Source organism: Canis aureus, chromosome 22 (genome assembly GCF_053574225.1).
Source record: "Canis aureus isolate CA01 chromosome 22, VMU_Caureus_v.1.0, whole genome shotgun sequence".
NCBI classification, from domain to species: domain Eukaryota; kingdom Metazoa; phylum Chordata; class Mammalia; order Carnivora; family Canidae; genus Canis; species Canis aureus.
Genome location: NC_135632.1, coordinates 16,346,750 through 16,371,442, shown reverse-complemented (window position 1 = coordinate 16,371,442; position 24,693 = coordinate 16,346,750). Strand labels below are relative to the sequence as shown.

The 24,693-nt window shown below is 40.2% G+C and overlaps 1 protein-coding gene across 2 annotated transcripts in view; it reads left to right on the top strand.

Moving 5' to 3' along the window:
- CLSTN2 (calsyntenin 2) overlaps positions 1 to 24,693 on the top strand; it is a 616,484-nt gene that overhangs the window by 213,462 nt on the left and 378,329 nt on the right. For both annotated transcript variants that reach the window (XM_077864941.1, XM_077864942.1), the window contains exon 2: positions 19,018 to 19,140. In XM_077864941.1, coding sequence (XP_077721067.1) covers positions 19,018 to 19,140 — 123 coding nt within the window. The remainder of the gene's footprint in view (positions 1 to 19,017; positions 19,141 to 24,693) is intronic.

Sequence of the window (24,693 nt, the reverse complement as noted above, 5' to 3'; positions counted from 1 at the left end):
CCAGAATAACCTGCAAAGAGCCATTCAAACTCTAGAGCATCTCTGGAGTTTACTGAGCCTGCATCATGGCTTCCCTTCTCCCACTGTCCTTCCTGCTTCCTCTTCTCCTCTATAGCTGTTGATAGCAAGGGCACTCCTAAAGAAATGTCCTAACCACTAAACTCAGTCTTAGGGTCTGATTCCCAGGAAATCCAACTTGCAAATATGGTGTAGTTCCGGCACAATGTAGAGGGATTCAACCCCATTAAAGAAAACTTTAATGACAACAATGAAAGAATGGGAACAGTAAGCTCAAACATGCATTACTGACCGAGCTTTGCATGGCATCTCCTGCACCCTCTTAGAAAGGGCCTCCTTCCTTGTGGTGATGTCACTGACATTACATTGTGATAAATGCAAGGCCTGTGCCTGCCCCTCTGCCTCTTTTGCTGGTTGTCATGGGCCTGGAAATACAGCAGGTGCTTAGTAAGTGCCTGGGCAACATTTAGCTGCTAGTTCTTTCTTTCTTTTTTTCTTTTCTTTCTTTTCTTTCTTTTCTTTTCTTTCTTTTCTTTCTTTCTTTCCTTTCTTTCCTTTCTTTCAAGATTTTATTTATTTATGAAAGACAGAGAGAGAGAGAGAGGCAGAGACATAGGCAGAGGGAGAAACAGACTCCATGCAGGGAGCCCGACGTGGGACTCTATCCCGGGTCTCCAGGATCAGGCCCTAAACAGCTAAACTGCTGAGCCACCTGGGCTGCCCCTTAGCTGCTAGTTCTATAGTTGTTTCTCAGTAGACCACACTCAAGCCTCTCTTAGAGTCTCTTCCATTGCAGATCTCTCTTCTGGAACATTTTTCCATCCCTCTCAGCTTTCAGGTCTCAGCTTACCTATCTGTCACTTTTGAATGGTGGTCCCTCCAGCAACCTCAAATAGGTCACTTCCCTGTGACATATATCCTCATAGGATTTTGTACTTTTTTTTTTTTTTTAGCACTTATCACAATTTAATTACTAGTCTAACGGGGTGCCTAGGTGGCTCAGTTGGTTAAGAATCTGCCTTTGGTTAAGCATCTGCCTTCAGTTCAGCTCATGATCTCAAGCCCTGTGACAGGCTCCCTGCTCAGCAGGGAGTCTGCTTCTCCCTCTCCTTCTGTTCCTCTCTGCCCCGCCCCCTCATGCTCTCTCTCCTTCAAATAAAAAAAATAAAATCTTTAAAAAAATAATTACTAATCTAACTACATAGTGCTGTACCTCCAATACCTAGCATAGTCCCTCCCCCATACCATAGTTGCTTATTAAATAAATATTTATTAAATGAAATTGTTACTTGTGGACTACATTGTGTACATGGGAATAGGGGTTCACATTCCACTAGCTTGGTCTTATTTGTGGGTGGACGCCATTTTGCACATTATTTTCAGGGAGATAATGGTAGTGCCTCCCTCAACCCCCCAGGAGTAAGCAGCCCCCATATCATAAAGATTTGCTTCACAGCTAGTTCCCTTCCCTTGTACTTAAGGAAATCCCATTTTCTCCTACTCCATGCTCAGTGGAGTTGCAGATAATTTACATATCCAAGACATAAATGCTTCGTGAATCCAAGAGATACTTACAGAGAGTCTATTATGCATAAGCCCCAGAGACAGGCCTTAAAGCCAAGGTTTGTCTCCACATGTGCTAACTTCAGCTCAAATGATCCCAAAGGAGGCCTGATTTACCTGCGACTGGAGCCACACTGGCTGTGGAGCTTGGGTGCCTGCCTGGTTTATGTGGCGCCTCAGAGAGCTTGCTTTATGAGGATTTTGGAATTGCATGCCCAGGCATGGTGGGGGGCTTGTTAAACTCCCATAGAGGAGGAGATGAGGTTCCAGCTTCTGCTGTGGAGAGAAAGGGTCCTGGCACCTTGTCCCCTGCATGGCTCCTCTCAGCTTTATTTCTGAGCCCTGTTGCTCAGACTGTGTAGGCAGAAGCTGTTGTATGAAGACGGGGGGGTAGAGGAGCAGGTGCACTCATTGGCACAGGGAAGACAAGGGCCTGCCAGGCAGTTGATAAAACAAATAATCCTACACAAAAGCATGGGAATGCTCTCAGGGCTAGAGTCACCTACCTGTGGTAGGAATTTGGCAAGAGCTCTGCTTGGAGCCTCAGCATTCTGCTCAGCAGTGGCAAAGAGCAGGACTTCCCTCTACAGTACTCGGATAAGCTCTGCTAATTGGTCTCCACAGGCCAGACCATGGGTACTATGAAAAGAGTTCTGAGCACTGGGTGCACCTTGTGGGGTTGGGGGGGCGGGATGAGAATAAAAAGGAAATTAAGGCATAAGTGAATCAAGTAGGCCATTCTCAAAATCATTACCTCAACCCTGAATTCCTTCTCGGAGAGCCTCCTTCTTTGGAAGTTAAAAGACCTTTAAAGTTCTCTGCACAAAAATAAGAGCCTTGAAACAGAGAGGGTTTAAGCATAATCCATCACAGGTACCTTGGGAATAATAGTGAGTGTGCAAGAGAGGACAGGATGGCAGCATGGGAGATGAGAGAAACATCATGGTGGGTGTAGGGCTTCCCAGAGGGAGCCAAGCTGAGCTAGGAAAGAGCAGTATAAGAAGAGGAGGCTGGTGTCAGACACTTTTCTGATCTCACTGACAGTATGATGGGTGCTAGTTCATTTAGCGACCCAGCATGTATTTATTGGTGCTTCCCATGGGCCAGACACTGTCTAAGCTCTGGAGAAACAGTGATGGACAAAACAGATAAGGCCACTGCTCTCAGGGTTTCTATTCCAGAGGGAACAAAGACAATGAAAAAGTCAAGACTTACAGAAGGCAATTTTAGGTGTGGTAATTGTAATGGAAATAATCAAGGTGTGATAGGATGAGTTGGGCAGTAGGAAGATACTTCAGATGAGGTCTTGTGAAAGGGGTTCTCTGAGGTCTGAGCTGAGAGCTGAATAGTGAGGAGGGGCTAGTCATGCCCTGGCAGGAAAAGCATCCAGGCAGAGGGAACAGCTTAGTGTAGATACGCTAAGCTAGGACTGAACTCGGTAAATCTGAAGACTGAAAATGAAACCACTGTGGCTAGGGCAAGAGTGGATGAGGAAAAGTGGTGGGGGATGAGTCAGGAATGAGCTTACAGACTCTGGGAACAAGTTTGAATGTTATCCTAAGTGTGGTAGACAACCTTGACAGGCTCTAAGAAGAAATGGCCATGGCCTGTTTTATGATCAGATTTTCTTTTTGAAACCATCACTCTAGAAGCTCTGTAGAAAAGGGATTGTAGGGGATAAGAGTGAAAACATGGAGGCAAATTAAAGGGTTCTTGCAGAGTTTTAAGCAAGAGATGGTATTGGCTGGGGATGAGAGGTTGGCAGGTGGGAGAAGAGAAGTTCCACATTCTATTATGTTGGTATAGAAATGGCAACTTCTATATGGCTTATGTATGGACATGGAAGGACTGTTGGTTAGAGAAAGGCAGGAATCAAGGTGCCTCCTGGGGGTTTTGTTTCAACAGCAAAAATGGTACCCTTTTCTGATATGGTGCCATGAGGTGAGGAGCAGACCTGGGAAGGAAATCAAAAGTTGCCTCCTATTCCCAAGTGGCAGCCAGAGGTGAGGGTTTCCTGAACATTTTAGTGGGAATGATAAATTATACCTGGTTAGGGATTCATTTTTAAGAAAAGAGCATGCAACTCAGATTCAAAAGCTTAATGTCCTTGTTTTCTAGGAAGCCAGGGGCTGGGTCTAGGGCAACCTGAGTCTGTGTAGGAATTCTGTTTGCTTGGTGCATTAGAAAACCCTAGAGGATAATAGCCAAATCGCCGCAATGCAATCACACCTTCCTTCCAAGACATTACACATTTGCTGAGTCCCCACGATCAGTGATTCCCACAGTCATGGAATAACCAGTAAGTCAAGGGATTCCAGAATTCCAGGACAGAGGCATGAAGGTTCACTGCATTATGATTATGATCTGTCTCAGAAACCATTTCCAAGATTGTTAGACCCAAAATATAAGAGTAAGAAGCTGATTTTGTGTCCTTTTTCTCTCTCTTTTCTTAAAACAGATTTATTACCAACTTTCTGGGGGACAATCTTATTTATCTTCGTCTTGCCCTACATTCTCAGCATAGCTACCTAGGCTGGATATATAGTGTTCTTTACATTCCATAGCTCCATTGTCCACCACTTCTCCTCTTCTCGGAGAAGAGTGGCAGATGGATTTCATCCTAAATGCTACTTCTTATTGACTGATGGGGGTTGCTAGAAACATTGTGTTGGGTAGGAGCCTAAGGTCATACCCAGACTCAGTGGGATTGATTACTCATGACTGTCATGGATATGAGAGGAGGATAGGTTCTGTTCACTTGTTCCAAATGTTTTAATTACATTTTACCTATGTCAACCAAACCCAGATATTTGCAGGAATATACTTCTTAATTTCATTGTTCATGCCTAGAATAGAGTTTTATACATAATAGGTTCTCAATAAGTATTTGTTGAATGGATAGAGTTATTGAATGAATAAATGACTAGATGAGAGAATTTTCTTTAAGATAACTCAGAGGGGACTGAGAGCATGACCAGATACCTTGAGTGCCCTACAGTCACGAGAAAGTGTCTTCTAGACCTCCAACCTTAGGGCGGGTAATGAGGGCCTCAGCTGCTAGGTGTTGAGACATCTTGGCTTTGAGGCTATGCCTTCCATGGACCATTTCCAGCCAATGACTGAGTGTGGAGATGCTGGGGGATCCTAAGGCAAACCTACTCCTGAGAGACATGGGATTCCCCTGTCTGCTGGCTTTGGCTAGAGGATGATCCCAGGGTTTTAGCTTTATAGAGTTCCACTTAGACTCCAGGACAGGATAAGAGTCTTTCACTCAATATTCTCTTCTTTCCTGAACTAGGCTTACACTTGCATCAAGATCTAAAATCATTTCCAGCCTCTTCTAGCCCTTTCCTTCTTTTTCTCTTGTAAAATCCTTGCATGTTTAATCTCATCTTATTTTTTTGTTTTGTTTTATTTTGGGGACCTGGACCAACATGTCCTGTTAATATCAGAAGAGACCAGGACTCTATTAACCCTACTAGATGCCAGCTGGAAAGCAGACTCATGCCCTTTGTGAAGTAGAGTGAGTTCCTGTAAAAATGTTTAATGGGAAGGGTATCTGTTGAGAAATTCAATCCTCATTAAAAATATATATATATGAGAAAATGATGTTGAGAATTAACTTTTTATAAATATCTCAATTTTCGCTAATATACAGCACACCAAATAATGCACTATCAATGACATGATACTCATCTTAAATTCAATATAATGAGCTCTGTGTAATTAATTCCATTTATCACTCTGTGTTCATAAGAATCTTTTAGACTGTCCCAACCCTAAATCAGTTAATTGCTAGTACATTTATGTGCTTTGTTGAAGATAATATGCATGTCTTGTTTCCCGTCCAAATGTCCTGTGACAGTCTGATTTCATGAGATAGTAGTTACTTTTCCTCCTGTGACCTACTCAATTCTGTGGGATTCCATGTAATTCTTCTTACTATATGCAGTACTGCTTCAGGCCATTGTTCACGTTCTACTGATTTCCTTTCCTATCCATCTATTGTTTGTTTTTCTTTTCCTTGTTTCTTTCTTGTTCAGTTATCTCCAGAAGTAGTGTTGGTATATGTGGAAACCAACATTCTCTTGATGGATCAAAAATTATTCAGAAGTAAATATGTCCAAACCAGAAATCTTGGTTAAGAGAATTCATATTTGGGGAAGAAACATTATACATGGGTTGACAAAAGCAGTAAGAGCATATTCATTCATTGATCTTTTAACACAAACTTGTTGAGTACCCACCATGTGTCATGCCCCACACCTAGTACTGGTACAGTTAGGGATCTCACATATCTCTTTTGGGAAAGATGCCTTAAGCATTGAGAGACTCTTCTAGCTGGCACATACCTGTTCTATTTACAGCTAGGAGAAATTGACACCTTTAACAGTGGAGTTACCCTTTAAAATCACCAAGATCATGATTTCTCTTTTGAGACACACTGGTTGCCTCCCAAACACTCTGAAAATTCAGAGTACAGATTTATTTCAGAAATTCATCATGATGCTTTTAACCTTTGATGCCTTTTGCAGGAATGATTTATGAAGTTTGTTTCTTTTTTTATGGCAGTTTCTCCAACCAGGTTGCAAGAGATATAAAAACTGTGATTTCAGACAATTATTCTCTTGACAGCATGTGCTCAAGTTCATACAGCAAGAGAAGATGCTCCTCTTCCTTTTTCCAAAAGAATCAGAAGCTCTATTACCCGCCTGGTATAGCAACAATCAGTGTGCAAGCTGTTCAGTCAACCAGTTGCTTTTCTTTCACATCCAGAGAAAGGGCTGATCTTGTCACTACATTGACCAACTTGCTTCCAACTGAGTTGAACCTGAGAATTGATTATGTGAGTCTCCCCTTGACAACTTTAGATACCTTTTATCTCCCTCCCTCCCCTCTGTCTCCTTGTTTTCTCTCTCCTCTGTCTTCTCCATTCACATCTGTTCTCTTTCTTCCTACATAAGGAAGGAGTAAGTACTGTGTTGTAAATCCTTTGTCAGATCATAGAGCAAACTTTTTTTTTTTTTTTTAGAGCAAACTTTTTTAAAGAACACTTTCACACTCATATTACTGAAAACTCTAAAGAATTTATGTTTATGTGGATTATATCAATTGTTTATTGCATTACTAATTAAAGCTGATAAAATTTAACATATACATTTATTAATTCACTTAAAATAATAATAATAAACCCATATCTCGTTGACAAAAATATTTTATTAAAAATAACCAAATTATCCAAAGCCAAAAAATAGTGAAGAAAGTGCCTTTTTTTTTTTTTTTTTTTTTTTTTACATTTTTGCAAATGTTTGGCTTAATAGAAGACAGCTGAATTCTCTTGTCTGCTTCTGCATTCAATCTGTGGTGGTCTCATGTTCTATAGCCTCTGGAAAACTCCAGAGAGAATGAGAACAAAGGAAGCCAATAGTATCTCAGTACTTTTATGAACATAGTTTTGTCTTTGTGAACCCTCAAGGGTCTCAGGCACCCCCAAGAATTCCTGGGCCATATATACTTTAAGAACTGCTGTGTTAGGGTTAGAGAGGGTTAGGTTAGAGACATGGACAATCAGCATCTTTCCCCACCATCTGCTAGAGGAAAAACACAAAGGATATTTACAGCCCAGTATGGTCCTCACTGTGCTAAGATAGGGAGATGGATATGGGGGCATAAGGAGACGCCTAATTCAGTCTGGGTATATCTTCAGGGGTGGAGGAAAAGGGAAGGCTCAAAGAATGCTTCCCTGGGTCAGTGGTGCCTGAGCTGATGATACTGTAGACATTTAATTGCAAATGGAACCACTTTGTCTGAAAACCCTGATACTTGGGGCTGATCATGATGAGGGTGACCTATAGTATTTGGCTTATAGCTTTATTAGGATTATGTATTTGGTGGTGGTGGAAGAGAGGCTTTTTTGTACCTCTCTTCTACCTCTGATATTCTACAACTTCCTAGAAAGGAGCCAGATAGTCCACATAAATAAGAAGTGAAATTGGCCTGCCAGTGCTTTCTTTCTAAAGCAGTAAGAAGCAGATGAGCATTTTGCAGTGAATATACTATAAACCAGATAATTGCCATTCGTTGTTCTGAACATCTTGGGATCTAAGGCATGAAATGGAATTTGCAATAAAAATGTATCACACATTTCCTATCCTCTGGAACAAAGTTGATATCTTAAGCCACAAAGGTTTTATTTATTAGTTTGCCAGTAGAGAAACAAAAATATGGTGTTTCTATCTGAGGTTAAAAGGAATTTGCCTTGTCACATCAAATCCTTTCACCCATTTTTGAATATAACATTTTAAGATTCTTCAATGAGCATGATGGCTATTTTTATGTGTCTATTTGGCTAGATCATAGTACCTAGTTATTCAATGAAACACTAATTTGGGCGTTCCTGTGAAGGTATTTTGGAGATGTGGCTAACATCTATAATCAATTGGTTTTAAGTAAAGGAGATTACCCTCAATAATGTGGGTGGTCCTCATACAATCAGTTGAAAGGCTTTAAGAGCAAAAGATGAGTTTTCCCAGAAAAGGAGAAATTCTGCTCAAGATTGCAGTATCAACTCCTGTCTAAGCTTGCAACCTGTAATCCTGCCCCATAGATTTCAGATTTCCCAGCCCCTATCATCTTGTGAGCCAATCCCCTTATTTATGCACATATATCCACACATGTATGCATACACACATGTATATATGTATGCATGTATATGTATATGTATATCTCTATCTCCTATTGGTTCTGTTTCTCTGGAGAACCCTGACTGTTCTCCTATTGATTTCAGTCATGGCTGTTTTGTCTCTTTGCACTCCCTAGAGCACTTGGTCCAAGGCTGGATCCACAGGAGATGGAAACAAACATGTGTTGTTGTATTGATCTCTGGTCACAGAAAAGAATATCCAGTTGGAGTGAGGGTCTCAGTTTCTCCATGAGGGACCATGACCTTGATTCATTTAAGCACCCTAAACCTCCATAGCCTCATCCATGAAATGGAGCCCGTGCTGTCCTCTCACGGGGAAGGTTGTAAGGACTTAATGAGATCACAGCTGTAGAGCCTGGCACATACTAGTCCCTCGGGAGTAGCAGTTCCTGATTAGCTACAATGAGCAGTAGTGATTACAGAAAGAGTTTTAGACAATTGCATTTAGTAGCATCAACTCCAAAGTAAGTTAAGGGCTGGATTTAGGGGTTAAAAATGTTTAAAAGGCAGTGAAGTATGAGATATTGAAGGAATAACAATGTTGGGGAATTATAGATGTAAGTCATTTTGTTCAGTAGGTAAGACATTTTGTGTGGAAAAATGAGTTGGCTCCAGCAACTTAGTGGGAACATTAAACTATCAGAATCCCCACCCTACTTCTTCCTATTCCAAATGATCCTCTTGAATGGCTCCCAATCTTCTTCAAAGACTTAACCAATTTTCCCACCCCTGGGAGTTCTGTTAGGTCTGCAGCCCACCAACAGGTTTACAGGGTAACTTGAGCATTGTCTACCTGGGGCACACTGGGTCCCATGTGGGTCTTGACCCCAGCCTGTGGTATTAATCTTTAGAATCAAGAGTGCTTTGCTGTGGACATACAACATGCTAGTCACTGAGTCAGCTCTGACCCAGAGTCTCACTTTATCTTCCTTCCAGTAACCCTGCATTGGTATTACCTCCATTTTATCAAGGAGAGGGAGCAGAGGTTTGGGAAGATTGAAAGATTTGCGTAAGATACCCTGTTGGTTACATGGAACTATGACAAGAAGCCCAGTACTCCTTGAACCCAATCTCAGGCTTTGTCTTAGGGCAAGCTTTGGGCAGATGGCTCTGTCCAGATGGCTTATGTGGAGACAACTGAAACTTACTTTTGTAGGATTACACAATCCCCCAGTGTGCATTTCTCCCCAGCCTTAATCCTGGCCCACATGCTAGTACCCAACAGGATAATGGCATGTGGTTCATCCCCAGGCTGGGGTAAAGACTTTGAGAGAACCCACACTCCATACAATTGAGTATTTATGGGTAGAAAATGACAGATGGAAGGGAAGAAAAAAATAGGAATGGTGAATAAATGGATGGGTAGATGGATAGAAGAAAGGAGGTAGGAAGGGAAGGAAAGCAACATGCCAACTTCACTGAAAGTACCTATCAAGCAGTTAAGTCATCTTTTCCTCAAATGCTTTTTCAATCCAATTAAAACAGTGAATGTAACCCTCATCTTCTGTGAATATTTGCATGTATGAGTCACACACATAGGATTTGTATTTAAAACTATCTAATTGGTACCTCTAGTGAGAAAGATACATTGCCTCTAATTAAGTGATGGCAAATGTCACCTTATGATTTGGGAGGCACGCCCTCTTTCTATTTGGGTGATGTAGGAATACCTGCTCACTAGAATCAAAGTGCCACTAATTGCTTCAGGCATTGGAGGTGCCAGCAAGGCAGCAGTGTGCTCACCTCATTTACCAGTGTGCTAGGCACTGTGTTAGGTCCTGTGTATATCGTAGTGACTAGAACGCTGCTTCTCCCTGAAGAGGGCTCATGCTTCCATGGGAAAGAGGGGCAGGGCAACAGCTAATGGCAATGTGGTGGGCCTGTTGCATGAGAGCAGGTGGTACAGGGTGATGTGGGGTGCAGAGAAGGACAACTGGAGGAGGTAGAGCTGGAAGGATCTACAAGCAGGAGTCAGAAGGAAGGAGAGGAGGGGAAGAGATGGCACAATGAAGGCAAAGGTGTGGGTAATCAGGGAGCTGATGCCTTCGGGGGCTTTGTCTGATCTTGCAGTTGAAGGCAGGATTACTGCTGATGGATCCTAAACAGGGAAGTGCAGGATTAGGTTTGCCTATAGACAGGCTGACCTCTCACCTGGACAGAGATCCTATCCTACCTTCACTCTGGAGAAGGGAATAAAAATACTTTTAAAAATGATATTATAGGCTCAGGAGTGAGTGAGCGCCTGCCTTCAGCTGGGGCGTGGTCCTGGAGTCCCGGGATCGAGTCCCACATCGGGCTACCTGCATGGAGCCTGCTTCTCCCTCTGCCTGTGTCTCTGCCTTTCTCGCTCTCTCTCTGGGTCTCTCATGAATAAATAAATAAAATCTTTTTTAAAAAATTAAAAAAATAAAAATGATATTATAGGGGCACCTGGGTGGCTCAGTGGTTGAGTATCTGTCTTTGGCTCAGTTCGTGATCCTGGAGTCCTGGGATCAAGTCCCACATCAGGCTCCCCACAAGGAGTCTGCTTCTCCCTCTTCCTATGTTTCTGCCTCTTTCTGTGTGTCCCTCATGAAAAAATAAATAAAATCTTTTTTAAAAAACAATGCTATTACAATTATTGTAGTTAGGAATCATTTTACTACAAGAACAGATACCCTGCTCAAACTAGGATAAATAGAAAAAAATTGGTACCTTGGCAGAACAGATGAAAAGCTTCACTTGGCAACCTCAGACACAGCAGGCTGATGAGTCCATGAAGGCTGAGCAGGACCTCGACTAGAAAACAAGTATGAATGTAGCTGCTTGGGGTGCTTCTCTTCTCTCTGGTTATTGGCTCCCAAATTCTGTCTCCTGGCAGATTAGCTTTCTCTGATTTTAATGGCTTCTCAGCTCCTCCTAAACTTTGAGTGACCTTGTATGAATGCCAGCCCCAACTCCTAATAGACTATTATCTCAACTATCCATCACCAGGGGCACCTGGGTGGCTCACTCTTAGTTTTGGCTCAGGTCGTGATCTCAGTGCCATGAGACCAAGCCCCACACTGGGCTCCATGCTCAACACAGAGTCTGCTTGGGATTCTTTCCCTTTTCCTCTCCCTTCTCCTCTGCTCTCCCCTCCACTCACACTGTCTCTCTCTAAAATAAATAAATAAAGGATAGATAGATAGATAGATAGATAGATAGATAGATAGATAAAATCTTTTAAGAACTGTATCCATCACTAAATAAATGATAGGTTCTGAGCCTGCCTCTTAAATGAAGGTTGAAAGATCCAACCAACTTGCCCAGCCTACTCTACCCATAGATTTCCCCTGGGGCTGGATATCCACCAGGGGACTAAGCACCTCTGCCAGGGCATCAGGTCAGAAGGGGAAAACTGGGCACCACAGGCAAAAGACCAGCCTGACCATGAGACTGACCTATTTACTGGGGTGTAAGTTAACCTTTCTAGAGCATTTTGTAATCAGTACAGTATTTTTTTTTTTTTAACTAACAGTTCACTTTTACCCAGAGGGAGGTATTGAAGTTCTGAGGGTCAACTTTAGGATGAGAGTAGAAAGATTGAAAGGGTAAATCATCAGCTGCTTGGCCCTGCTGCTTGGATTGAGTGTTAATGCACATTTTCAAAGGTGGAGGCAAAGAGAGGAAGGCAAGGAGTGCTCCTAAGAATGCATCTGCACCCTAGTTAAAGACGTATTGGGTGGCAAGACCTAATTTCTCTGTAAATGGAGCAGAAATATCACACTGGTGTTTCCTCTGTATTAGTGCAAAGATACAGGCATTTCTCCAGATGCTGAAACAGTGTGGGAAAGACACAAGATAGAAGCAAGAAGCAGTCCTCGGGGGACATGATATGACAAACTTCAGCCTCGAGAAGAATTATGTAACAGGGACGTTATCTCGTGAAGAACTGATAAAAAGTCAGCTCTTCTGAAGTTACATCCAAATAGAAAAAAGCATGAGCTGACTGGCCTCAGTCTGTTGGAACAAAAAGGCAGAACAGTTGTCAAGGGAGGGAACAGATTGCATAAGAAACAACAGCCAAGGCACAAGCATCAACACCTATTGCTTTTTTCTGGAAGGAGTTGATTCTCTGGTGTCCCACGAAGCCAGCGTTTGGAAGTGGCTCCTGGATGAATCCATATATGCCAATGCCATTAAGCCCTGGGTGATGTAGATACTATCTGTGAGTCCTGCCTCTTGGCTGGACTTGCCCCTCAGACTTCATTCTCAACCAAACCTAACTATTCACATTTCCCCTGTGGTGCACCAAGTGCTTTCACCATTGGTCTTTTCCCACGCATGTTCCTCTGCCTGGAACCCCTGCAACCTTTATCCCTGCTTGATTCCTACTGCTCATAACTTCAAATCTACTGTCTCCAGGAAGTAATTCTATATAACCATGCCTGGATTAGTACTTCTCCTTTCTTTTTCTGGAGCAATCTGCTTTTTCTTTGCTTATCGATCTCTTGCCATACCGGTTATCATGGATCCCTCTCCAGTCTGAGGGACCCTTGAAAATAGGAACTTTGTTCTTACCACATTATAAATGATATGTGTAATTTATATATAATAAAATTTAATCTTTTGAAATGTGCAGATTGCTAAATTTTGCCAAAGGCGCACAGAAATGTAACCACCACCACAGCCAAGATGCACAACAGTTCCATCATCCACAAGTTCCCTTGTGTCCCTTTATAGCATACCTTACTCCACCCCCAGACCCTGACAACTACTGATCCATAATCTGCCCTTATACTTTGGCATTTTCTAGAATATCACATGAATGGCGTCAAAGAGGCCTGTAGTCTTTTGTGTCTGACTTCTTTCACTTCATTTCACCAGAGAAATGCTTTAGATATTCAACCATTTTGTTGTATGGATCCGTAGCTGATTTCTTTTTACTGTTGAATAGATGTCCATTATATAGATACACTGCAGTTTGTTTATACATTCACTAGTTGATAGCCATTTTATTTTCCAGTTTTGTACTATTTTGAATAAAGATTCTACGGGCATTTACATACAAGTCTTTTTGGGTAATTTATGTTTTCATTTGTCTTGGGATAGATCCCAGGAATGGAATTGCTGAGTCATTTTATAAGAAATTGCTAAACTATTTTCCAAAGTGACTGTATTATTTTACATTCATACCAACAGTGTATGAGAGTTTCAATTGCTTCACATCTTCATTAGAATTTGGTATTGTCGGTCTTATTTTAACCATTCTAGTGGTGGTGTGGTGACATCCAATTGTGGCTTTAACTTACATATCCTTGATAACTACTAATGTTGAACATCATTTCATGTTCTTATTTCCTCTGGTGACAGGTCTGTTCAAATTTTTGCCCCCCTCCCCCCTTGTTACAGATGATTTTTCCCATTATTGAGTTGCAGGAGTTCTTTATATATTTCTGGATATAAGTCCTTTGTGAGATATGTCTCACAAATATTATCTCCCAGTCTGTGGTTTATTTTTTTTTTAAGATTTTATTTATTTATTCATGAGAGACACAGAGAGAGAGAGAGAGGCAGAGACACAGGCAGAGGGAGAAGCAGGCTCCGTGCAGGGAGCCTGACATGGCACTTGATCCTGGGTCTCCAGGATCACACCCCGGGCTGATGGCGGCATAAACCGCTGGGCCACCGGGGCTGCCCCCAGTCTGTGGCTTTTTAAAAACATGTTTTCTGTAGAGTGTTTTCAAAGAATAGAAATTTATAGTTTTATGGAGTTTGATGTATCAAGTTTATCTTTTATTCAGTATTCTTTTTGTTCCTCCTAATAAACCTTTGCCTAACCCAAAGACACTGAGCTTTTCTTTTATGGATGTTTTAAAGGTTTCATAACTTTTAAGTCCTACATTTAGGACGATGGTCCATTTCAAGATAATTTTTGTGTGTAATGTGCAGTATAATTGAAATATTTTTTTAAAAAGATGGATATCCAATTTTTTGCAGCATAAATGAAAGACTATCCTTCCTTCCATTGGATTTTCTTGGAAAGTTTATCAGAAATTAATTGATCAAAAAAAAAAGAAATTAATTGATCATGTATATGTGTATCTTTTTCTGCATTCTTTATTTTTTCTGTTGATCTGTTTGTCTATCTTATGTTAAAACCTTAATACTTGATTAGAGTAGCTTTATAATAAGCTTAAAATCAAGTGGTGTGAGTCTTTTAAATTTGCCCTTTGTTTCAGAGTTGTTTTGGCTATATCAGATATTTTCATTTCCACATAACTTTTAGAATTAGATTATCCATTTAAAAAATCCTATTATTTTGATTTGGATTGCATTAATCAATTAGGGAAAAATTTACATTTAGCTATATTGACTCTACCAAATCATAAACATCGTCTATATCTCCAGTAAGACTGCTCTAGATCCTCTTTAAATTCTTTCAGCAAGATCTTATTAGAGTCTTTGCTATACAGTTACTACATGTATTTTGTGAGAGTTATTCCCAAATATTTCATGGTTGTTGATATTATCATATTAGTATTTTTGTTTAAATCTCCAATAGTTTACTGCTAGTACATAAAAATATGATTGATTTTTATATATTGACTTTATGTACCATGGTCTTCCTAAATTCATTTATTCTAGTAGCATTTTAGTAGATCCTATTGAATTTGCTTCATTGAGGCTCATGTTCCTTGCAAATAAAGGCAATTTTACTTTTTAATTTACAATATTATTTTTTCTTGCCTTATTGAATGGGTTAGAACTTCCAGTACAACATGAGTAGTGCACTACTAAAGTACTTTCTACAAGAGTTCTTTATCAGATTGTGGAAGTTCCCTTTTAATCTTAATTTGCTGATCATTTTGATTATGAATGGATGCTAAATTTTGTCAAATATTTCTTTCAGGAACCACCCCCCCCACCACCTATTTACTCTCAAACCTTAAGCTGTTTTTGCGTATTTTAGGTGCCCCGTAAATATAGGTTGAATGAATGGAGCTGGGCTAAATACCTCTGAGAGTGCAAGGCCATACTTCAGCCACTCAGAAGCATGAGATGGGCTTAGGGGAACTTAAGAATATTTGAATGCCTATTCATGTCAGGAGTACTAGATTTGCCTAAATGATCTCATGCAATTTTTACAATATTGCTATGAATTATCTCCATTTTGCAAATGAGAAATGAGTAATAGATGGAATGATTAAAAAGCTATAATATGTTTGGGATGTGTGGAAAAGGTCATGTGTTTCATAACTCAATAGAAAGAAAAAGATAATTATTACGTTCAGAAAATGAATATACAAAGGAGGATGGTTTCAAATATTTCAGTTATTTGATGGTGTGAATGGATCAACAGTCCAGTTGATCTGGATATAAAGAATGTCACCTGTGGAATGACAGTTGAACCATTAAGAAGGAAAAGTAATCCTTGCATATAATACTTGGCTCAGCCATGAACAAAAGTCTCACAGTCAAAATAATGTAAATTTAAGTATTGGTTTGCAACCATGAGGATTCGATCTACTGACAAAGCAAAGAAGATTTAATTTTGCTTACACATCAAAATGCAAATATTTATCAATTTTGACAAAGAGAAAGTCAAGAAAGATCTGAAGTAAGTTAGAAGGTGGGAGAAAAATGAGGAAATTGTAGGGATATTAACACTTGTATTTTCCAAAAAAGGAACATTTAAACCCCTCTGAGCTTCAGTTCCTCACCTGCAAAATGAGGTGTAAAATCTTACCTAATGGGGCTGTGGTAAGGATTAATGAATGTATGTAAAATGCCTAATATGTGATAGCTACTCAACTAAAAGGAGAAAAGGGTGGCAGGCCTATAGAGAGAAGGAAATAAACCCAATCCCACTCAACCCTAAGGTCTAGAAGTCACCTACCTACTGACATGGTCAGTGCCCAGAAAGCAGGGTGATGAGTCTGAGTAATGAAAGGTCAGGGACTGTGTGTCCAGCCCAGGGCATCTGAATGACATAACAACCCTGCGAGTGATATCATTTTCCCCATTTTACTGTTGAAGGAGTTGACACTCTGAGTGGCCAACTGACTCACATAGAACCAGCCCGAATTGACTAAGCCAGGCTTGAAACCCAGCAACTGTGACTCTAGATTTTGTTGTCTGCCATCGCGTCAAGTGCTACAGTGAATCTGAAACACTGGATGAGCTTGTGGCATATCCTCTATACACATTTCTAATGAATAGACCCATAGGTTTAATTAAAGGAGAAAAATGATTAATTGTTTCTCTCAACAGCTGCAAATTATTTACATTGCATTTGTGTTGATGGCTAATAAAAGAGCAAAGGCATGTGGGGACAGCCCAGGGTGGCTGTAATTCTTCCAGAGTCCATAATGAAGCACTGGTTTGAATGCCAGCATGTGAGCATGGAGGAACCTGATGTCCCATTCAGACCTGCAGTGGGCAGAGCTGTTCTCTGCCCTAGGCATGATCCAATCCTCAGAAATGGATCTCAGTAGACAAGACCTAAGAAGAGAAAGGCTTGTGTCCCTGCCCCACTAAACTGCCTCTTGGTTGGTTCATGATTGCTGTGCTGTGGAATGGATGAGTGGGAGCAATATGGTGGCCACCTTGAGGCTACCACCAATCCTGGAGCAACTCTTAAGTGACCTTTTGAAGCATGATGGTTCAGGAAGGGGACAGGAGCCACTGCAGCAGAGATGTTCTCAATTTTATAAGCTCTTGCTTTGCGGTGGCTACTGAAAATTCTGTACTATAATATGTATATTATAATGTGTGTTATATATTATAATGTGCATGACTATATATTATAATATGATATGTGTGTGTGCACATGTGTGTACTTTTTGGATATCACCAAGTATGAGCGTTTTTGGTCTTCCCAATTATTAATTTTTAACCCTGTGGCTTGTAAAAATGGTTTCTTCATCATTTTCATAATGATCACACCTACCTCTTAGGTTGCTGTGGGTATCATTACATATATGACAGTATCTTTCAAACTGTGAAGCAGGGTGTGAGAATTGGTATCAGGACGTCTCTGACTATTCTAGGACTCCCTCTAACCTATTATTTTATTTCTAAAGCACCTACTCTGCACTCAGACTTGTGTGAGTGTAAAAGGACAAACCAAGGAGACCACAGTTGAGTAATCAGATTAATATTTGAGGATTATGTTTAATGCCTGTGGAGAGGATGGATTGGAATGGGATAGGATATCTTCCTGGAAGACCAGTCAGGAGGCCACTGCAGCCCACCAGAGAGGTGATGGCTGGGTCTGAACAAATCTGGAATTGGCAGATATGGGATATTCACATAGGAATATTACACCAACCCTAGCACAAGGTTTTTTTTGTTCTTTTTTAAAAAAAAAAGATTTTATTTATTTATTCATGAGAGACAACACAGAGAGAAAGGCAGAGACACAGACAGAGGGAGAAGCAGGCTCCATGCAGGGAGCCTGGCGTGGGACTTGATCCCAGGTCTCCAGGATCAGGCCCTACGCTGAAGGCGGCGCTAAACCACTGAGCCATGTGGGCTCCCCCCAGCACAAGTTTTATTTAAATTCTCTACCCTTCATGAGTGTCTGTTGATCATAAGTTTCTTGTATTCATTTGTTAGGACTGCCTTAACAAAGTACTACTAACTATGTGGCTTAGAATAACAAAAATTTATTATCTCACAGTTCTAGAGGCCAGAAACCTGAAATAAAGTTGTTGACATGACCATGCTTACTCTGAAGGTATGAGGGAAAGGTCTGTCCCAGGCATCTCTCCTGGCTTTGGTAGTTCCTTGGCTGGTGGCAACAGAACACAGGCAATCACATGTGTGCATGTATGTCTCTGTCCAAATTTCCCCTTTTTGTAAGGACACCGGTCATTTTGGATTAAAGCCTGCCCAGATGACCTCATTTTTACTTGATTACCCCTTTAAAGAATCTCTCCAAATAAGGTCACATTCCAAGGTACTGAAGGTTAGGACTCCTACCTATCTTTTTTTTCCAGGGTCACAGTTCAAACAGTAACATTTATTTGGTATGAATTTTGAGTGTGTTAATTTTCCAATAGATAATGTATCATTCACCTGGTCAAATTACTGAAGAACAACTTAAATTGCTTGGTAATTTAGACCATTAAGATAGACATAGTTTTCAAGTGATCCGAGATTATTCAAATGTCTGTTGTATCTTTACACATATGTTGGTACTTATACAGATACGTATGCATATAAAATGCAGTAACAATATGTAATGATGGATCAGATTAGGAGGTCAGAAATGAGGTCAGAAATTCAAGCACACAGCCATGATCTGCTAGTTCATGGATTGATAATGGGTTTTAACCCTGAAACATCTATTAATAGTAACATTTATGAACTAAAGGTTTTAGCCAGTTTTTAACAGTAGCTGTCTACACTGGGGATCCAGAAGTAGAAATAAGGGGATTTGGGTAAGGTTAAAGATCCATGGTTTTAGAGCCCAAGATGTGTTTGAGTCTTGATGCTGCCCTGTGTACCTTACGTGAATTGTTGAACTTCTCTCTGAATCTCACTTTTCTGAAGGTTACTGAGGTATAAAATGGGACTAACATGCTCTTTTCTCATGTGGTTGTTGGATGAGAGCCTATCACTAATATTATATTAATACTATCATAGTATTAATATTATATAATATCAATATTATAATTGTATTATTATTAATATTATTATGGATTAGCTAGTCAAGTGATGACCTTGAAAGTCAAACTTTATTTTGTTTTTCCATTCTATTCTAGTCAACAAGCATAAACCATGGATCGAGACTTCATATCACGGAGTCATAACTGAGAACAATGACACAGTCATCTTGGATCCACCACTTGTAGCCCTGGATAAAGATGCACCAGTTCCTTTTGCAGGTAAGATGATGGCTTACTATGGTTGTGCTTGGCTCAGTTTGGAGACATGCTGGGAAACCTCTACAGAGCCCAGGCCTCGGCTATATATATATATATATATCATCCCCTGTGTGTCTCATAGATCATCCTGTGATTTCAAAGCTGTATGCCTCTTCTGACTGCTGCTATGGTTCTGATATCTGATATGGTTCTGATTTCTGATTTCTGATTTTTTTTCCTTGGTATTGCCTCCAATGCAATACCTTTATTTCGTTTTCTGAGAGATGGTATATTACTGAGGTAGCCTCTTGGGATTGGAAAACCTGGGCTAGTAGAGTCTGTAGGGGGATAATTTTCCCTCTAGAAAGATGACCTATGGATGGATTAGTTTGTGACCCCCTGTCCCCACTATCCATATATCATGAACAGGTGGAGACTTATAGCTTGGTAGGTTGGCAAGAGAAAAGGGAAAGAAAAAAAGGACCAGGAAATATTTGCTAAGGATAGAACAGGGCTGTGCCCTCGAGCTTCACAGTGGGTGTGGCTTTTGGTGGAAGAATCAGAAGACCGTGCCATTTTGCTTTCTGCAGCATGTGGCTAGAGAGTCTTCTTATTATCATCAAAATTATGACTACTTCCTTCTCTAACATCCTGTAAGGGCCAGGCCTCAGGAAGGGTCTGTGAAGAATATGGCTATGTCTCATTTTTACACAGATTTTGGCAAAGAGAAGGGGATGGCTGGTGGTAGGGGAGGAGAGAATGGACAAAGAATTTCTGAAGATGCTGCATCATGAATAATATTGTTAACATTTTATAACTGTCAGGAGAAAGACAGGAAATTTAATGAAGGTTTTCAAGATTTCTAGAAGATTGCTTTATGATAGATGGGTGCCAGGCTGAAGTTTTCACCATGATGAAGTCTATTTTTTCTGACAGTTTGTCTGCTACATTATGAGCTACTTGGGCAAAAAAAAAAAAAAAAAAAAAAAAAAAAATCAGTTCTTTCACACTTCTAAGAGATAAGCTCTATGAAGGCCCTTTTTTCATTACAGAACATTGTAAAGTAAGGAGCAAGGAGGTGGGTTACATGGGGAAATTCAGTGTTACGTGAAGATAAACCCATAAGCATTCTTTTGGAGCATGGGGGAGATATCTTGACTCTCAGAAGAAGGCTTTATCATTATTATATGTAGAATGATAACCACAAATGGCACCTAACTGTGACTTCCATGGTGTTTAGGATTAGGATATTTCCATATGTCCTCCAGCCATCCTCAGAGGTCCTGGCTCAACAAATTCCACTTGGAAGTGTGAATCTTATGCTGTCTTTTCCATAAAAGATGAGTTGTCATCCCCACACCTTCTCTGCCAGCCTGGGAATATTCCAGTGCCTCCACTTCTTGGGCATAACTAGGTGATACTAGGGTTAATCAGCAATTCTTAACCCTCCCCCGTACCCCCTCCCCCCCATTCTGGGAATGAGAGTTTAAAATAAACACTAGCAAAACTGTTTGGGTGATGGAAATGTTTGGTTTGGCATGCACTGTATGCTTAACAAAATAGAGGCAGTATTTAAAAATTGGGAGATTTAGGATAAAAAGGCAGGATTCTGGTTTATCTTGATGAACCAGATCAGAAACACAGGGCTGAGTCATTGCTTCCATCTTTAGACAGAGCATGTGCTCCTGGCTTCCCTCAGCCCCTTCTCTACAGTCTATGTACAGAGGTCCTGCCATCAAGCAGGTCCTCTCGTTCACCTTTCTTTTCGAGTGTGTGATTCCTCTTTAAAATGTAACAGGAAAAAACCCATGACATATTAAACAGGAAGTAAATGTGTGCCATTAAGTCACTTTAGTGTAATGAAGCTAATGCTTTGAAAGATGAAGGATGTGTCTGATTCCTCATTATGTCTACCCTCAGCATAACCCTGTTCTCCTACAATAGTGAACTAAGAAACTGAAGTTGTTGAAGAAGCTGTCCTACAGTAAAGATATAAGCTCTTTAATGCACAGATCAAAGTGGGAAGAAAAACAGTTTAAGTAAATCTGATATTTGAAGGTTGAACTTATAAGAGGTTACTTGTTTTCCTTGGTTATGGGGCTGCAGAACAATTAATAATTCCACCTTAAGATTCACCAATGGGCTTCGTAATTCATGAATCAATTTATCCAATGCCTCTTTAAACTTGAATTTGTAGAATTTATATTCTGACCATTAGATGTGCCCACTGGTTTTCAGGCACATCTGGAAACTAAGATTTGCTACTAAGCCAAGCCCTGAGTAGTTATTTCCATCTGAAGAAAATTTCTATGCTCCTCTTGATATTTGTAGCTGCATAAAAAAGATCTAGCTTAATGCATCAAAATATAATCTTCCAAAGCTCTTAAGAGTAAAAAATAAAGGTGCTTTTTGGAATGGTCAAAGCTATTTTTCTCAGTGTTATTTATGATCAGCTCTAAGACAGGACACGGGCACTAGCCATCCATCCATGCTACAGACGTTTATTTTAAAACATTTATCTTAAAAAGAAAATACTGAAGATTTATTTCAGATCCCTATCATTCTCATAAAATTGAAAAATTCATATCTGCCAGCTCCATCAGTTCTGGAAGTCAACTGCAGCTTTTAGTCTCCCCCTTATCAACTGTTCTTGTATTGTGTGTCAGTTTTTCCACCCCTTTCCCACTGGTCTTTATTTCCAATTTGGCCTATGAGGTGAGCTCTAAGCTTGTTGGGAGATGGTTCCAGCCATATCATTTTTGCTCTGTCTCATCTCTTTTGTGATTTCCCCCATTTAAAAACTTTTCTAAGAAAAAAGTTCCTATGTATTTTACATAGGAAGTCATGAGTGTGCTTTGCATATAAATGCAAAATCAGGGATATGGAATAGCTTTTACTGTATTTTTCCTGATTATGACAATAAGTGTTTATTGTAGAAAATGTGAAAAATATAGTGAAACACAAAAAAGCATGAAAAATGTGTTTTCTTACCTCCAGAGAGAGCTTCTGTTAACATTTTGGTGTATTTCCTTCCAGTCAGTTTTCTACTCTTTTTTTTTTTTCCAAAAATTGTGATCATACCTCATATTCAATTCTTTTTTTTTTCTAAAGATTTCTTTATTTATTCATGAGAGACACAGAAAGAGAGGCAGAGACAGAGGCAGAGGGAGAAGCAGGCTCCTTGCAGGGAACCCGATGCAGGACTCGATCCCAGATCCTGGGATCATGCCCTGAGCCGAAGGCAGATGCTCAACTGCTGAGCCACCCAGGCATCCCCTCATATTCAATTCTAACAATTTATTTTTCCCACTAAACTAGTGAAAACATACCATTTCATTAAATATTATTCTGCATCTGGTTAAATAGCTACATGACGTCCTTCTATAGCTTACCATTCTCTGTTTTTTTGGCTTTATTAAGATAAAATTGTCATATCACATGGTGTAAGTTTAAGAAGCACAGCATATTGATTTGATAAACTTCTATATTGCAAAATGATTACCACCATAGTGTTAGTAAACACCTCCATCACCTCAAATACTCACCATTTGTGTGTGTGTGTGGTGAGAACATTTAAGATCTACTCTCTTAGCAATTTTCAAGTAAATAATACAACGAATGTTGTTAACTATAATCACCAGGCCATACAGTTACTCAGTTCATTTAGAAACTGAAAGTTCCCACCCTTTGATAATATTTCCCAATTTCCCCCATTCTTCACCCCTGATAATCACCATTCTACTCCCTATTTCTGTGAGTTTGGCTTTTTAAAGCCAATTTCACATATAAGTGAATCTACATATAAGCAATATTATGTATATGATACAAGCGATTGCACAGATAAGCCATATAGATTTCATGTACAAGTGAGATCATACAGTGTTTGCTTCTCTGTGCTTAATTCCACTGACCATAATGTCCTCACAGTCCATGCATGTTGTCACAAATGGCAAGATTTTCTTCTTTCTCATGGCTGAATAACATTCCATTGTGTTGTGTGTATGTATGTATGTATCACATCTTCACATCTTCTTTATCCATTTATCCATTGACAGACACTTGAGTTGTTTCCATATCTTGGCAATTGTGAATTATGACATGGGGATGCAGATATCTCTTTGAAATCCTGAATTTAAACCCAGAAGTGGGATTGATACATCATATGGTATTTCTGTTTGTAATTTTTTTGAGGAACCTCCATACTGTTTTGATAGTGGCTATACCATTTTACATTCCCACCATCAGTGCACGTGTTCCCTTTCTCTGCATCTTTGCCAATACTCAACTCTTGTCTTTTTGATGATAGTCATTCTGACAGGTATGAGGTGGTAAGCAACTTCTCTATTACAATTCTTTTTTAATATACTGTGTCTACCTTTCTGGTTCTACCATTTGAGTGGATTTCCAGAATTGGAATTATTTGGTCAAACGTTTGAAAGTTCCAGGAACAGGGCATGTGGGTGGCTTCGTTGGTTAAATGTCCTGACTTTTGATCTCAGCTCAGGTCTTGATCTCAGGGTCATGAGTTCAAGGCCCAAGTTGGGCTCCACATTGGATTACAAAAACTAATTAATCATAAAAATAGATGAATAAAAGAGAAAGTTCCAGAAACATGTTAAATTGCTTTCCAGAATAGTTGTAGGAGTTTGCAGTCCCATTCTCACTGCACTAGTCTCGTTCCCTGGGCCCTGTGTGGCTTATTCTACTGGTATTATTTAGTGACCGTGTGTTAGAATCACTAATCATGGTAGCCTCACTATCTTCATCTGTAAAATAATACAAACTTTCTAGATTTGTTGTTTTGATTAAATTTAAAGAATGTGGTGCACGTTATCACGATTTGAGACATGGTAGGAACTTAATGCATCCAAGGGTTTGTGTGTCTTTTGTTTTTTGTTTTCCATATCCTTTTCTCTGCCCGTTTTTGTAGAGGAGGTAACCAACTCGAAAAGAGGCCAAGCAGCTTGCTCAGTATCCCAGAGCGGGCCAGCCATGTGGCAGGGACTGCAGCCTGGGGATTTTCACCACTTGCTCTGAGTTCTTTTTTCCCAGTGATGTTGCCCTTTGATCCCTGCTTCGCCTGATTACTAGAGGTGCCAACATTCAGTCATGAGTCCTCCCTCAGACCTCAGCAAGTCCATTAGACCTAACTCAGTTCTCAACCTAATGTCTGAGCCCTGTGGACATGACCTTCTTAGAGAATCAGATCCAGGAAAATCCTTGAGTAATAATGAAAATCCTGTCCATGGCATGGCAAAAAATGATAATGAAAGCAAGCTGGGCACACTGTGAACTTATTAATTTCTACATGAGCCCCACTGAGGCCTGTTAGGAAACTGTGGAGACTTTTAAATTTGAAGGGAATTAGATTGCCTTTCAGAGATAATAGAACTGTTCATTTGTCTACATTGGGCCAGTCTGGACTTGTCTTTTGTAGGGACAGGGTAGCAGAGAATGATAAGGCATAATTGGCTGGCTTCTCAGGCTGGGTGACTCTCTGAAGGCTGCCTGGAAAATTGCCTGGGACATGATTTGGCCTGGTTTGATTAGCTGGTTGCAGCAGAAGGTTCTCCC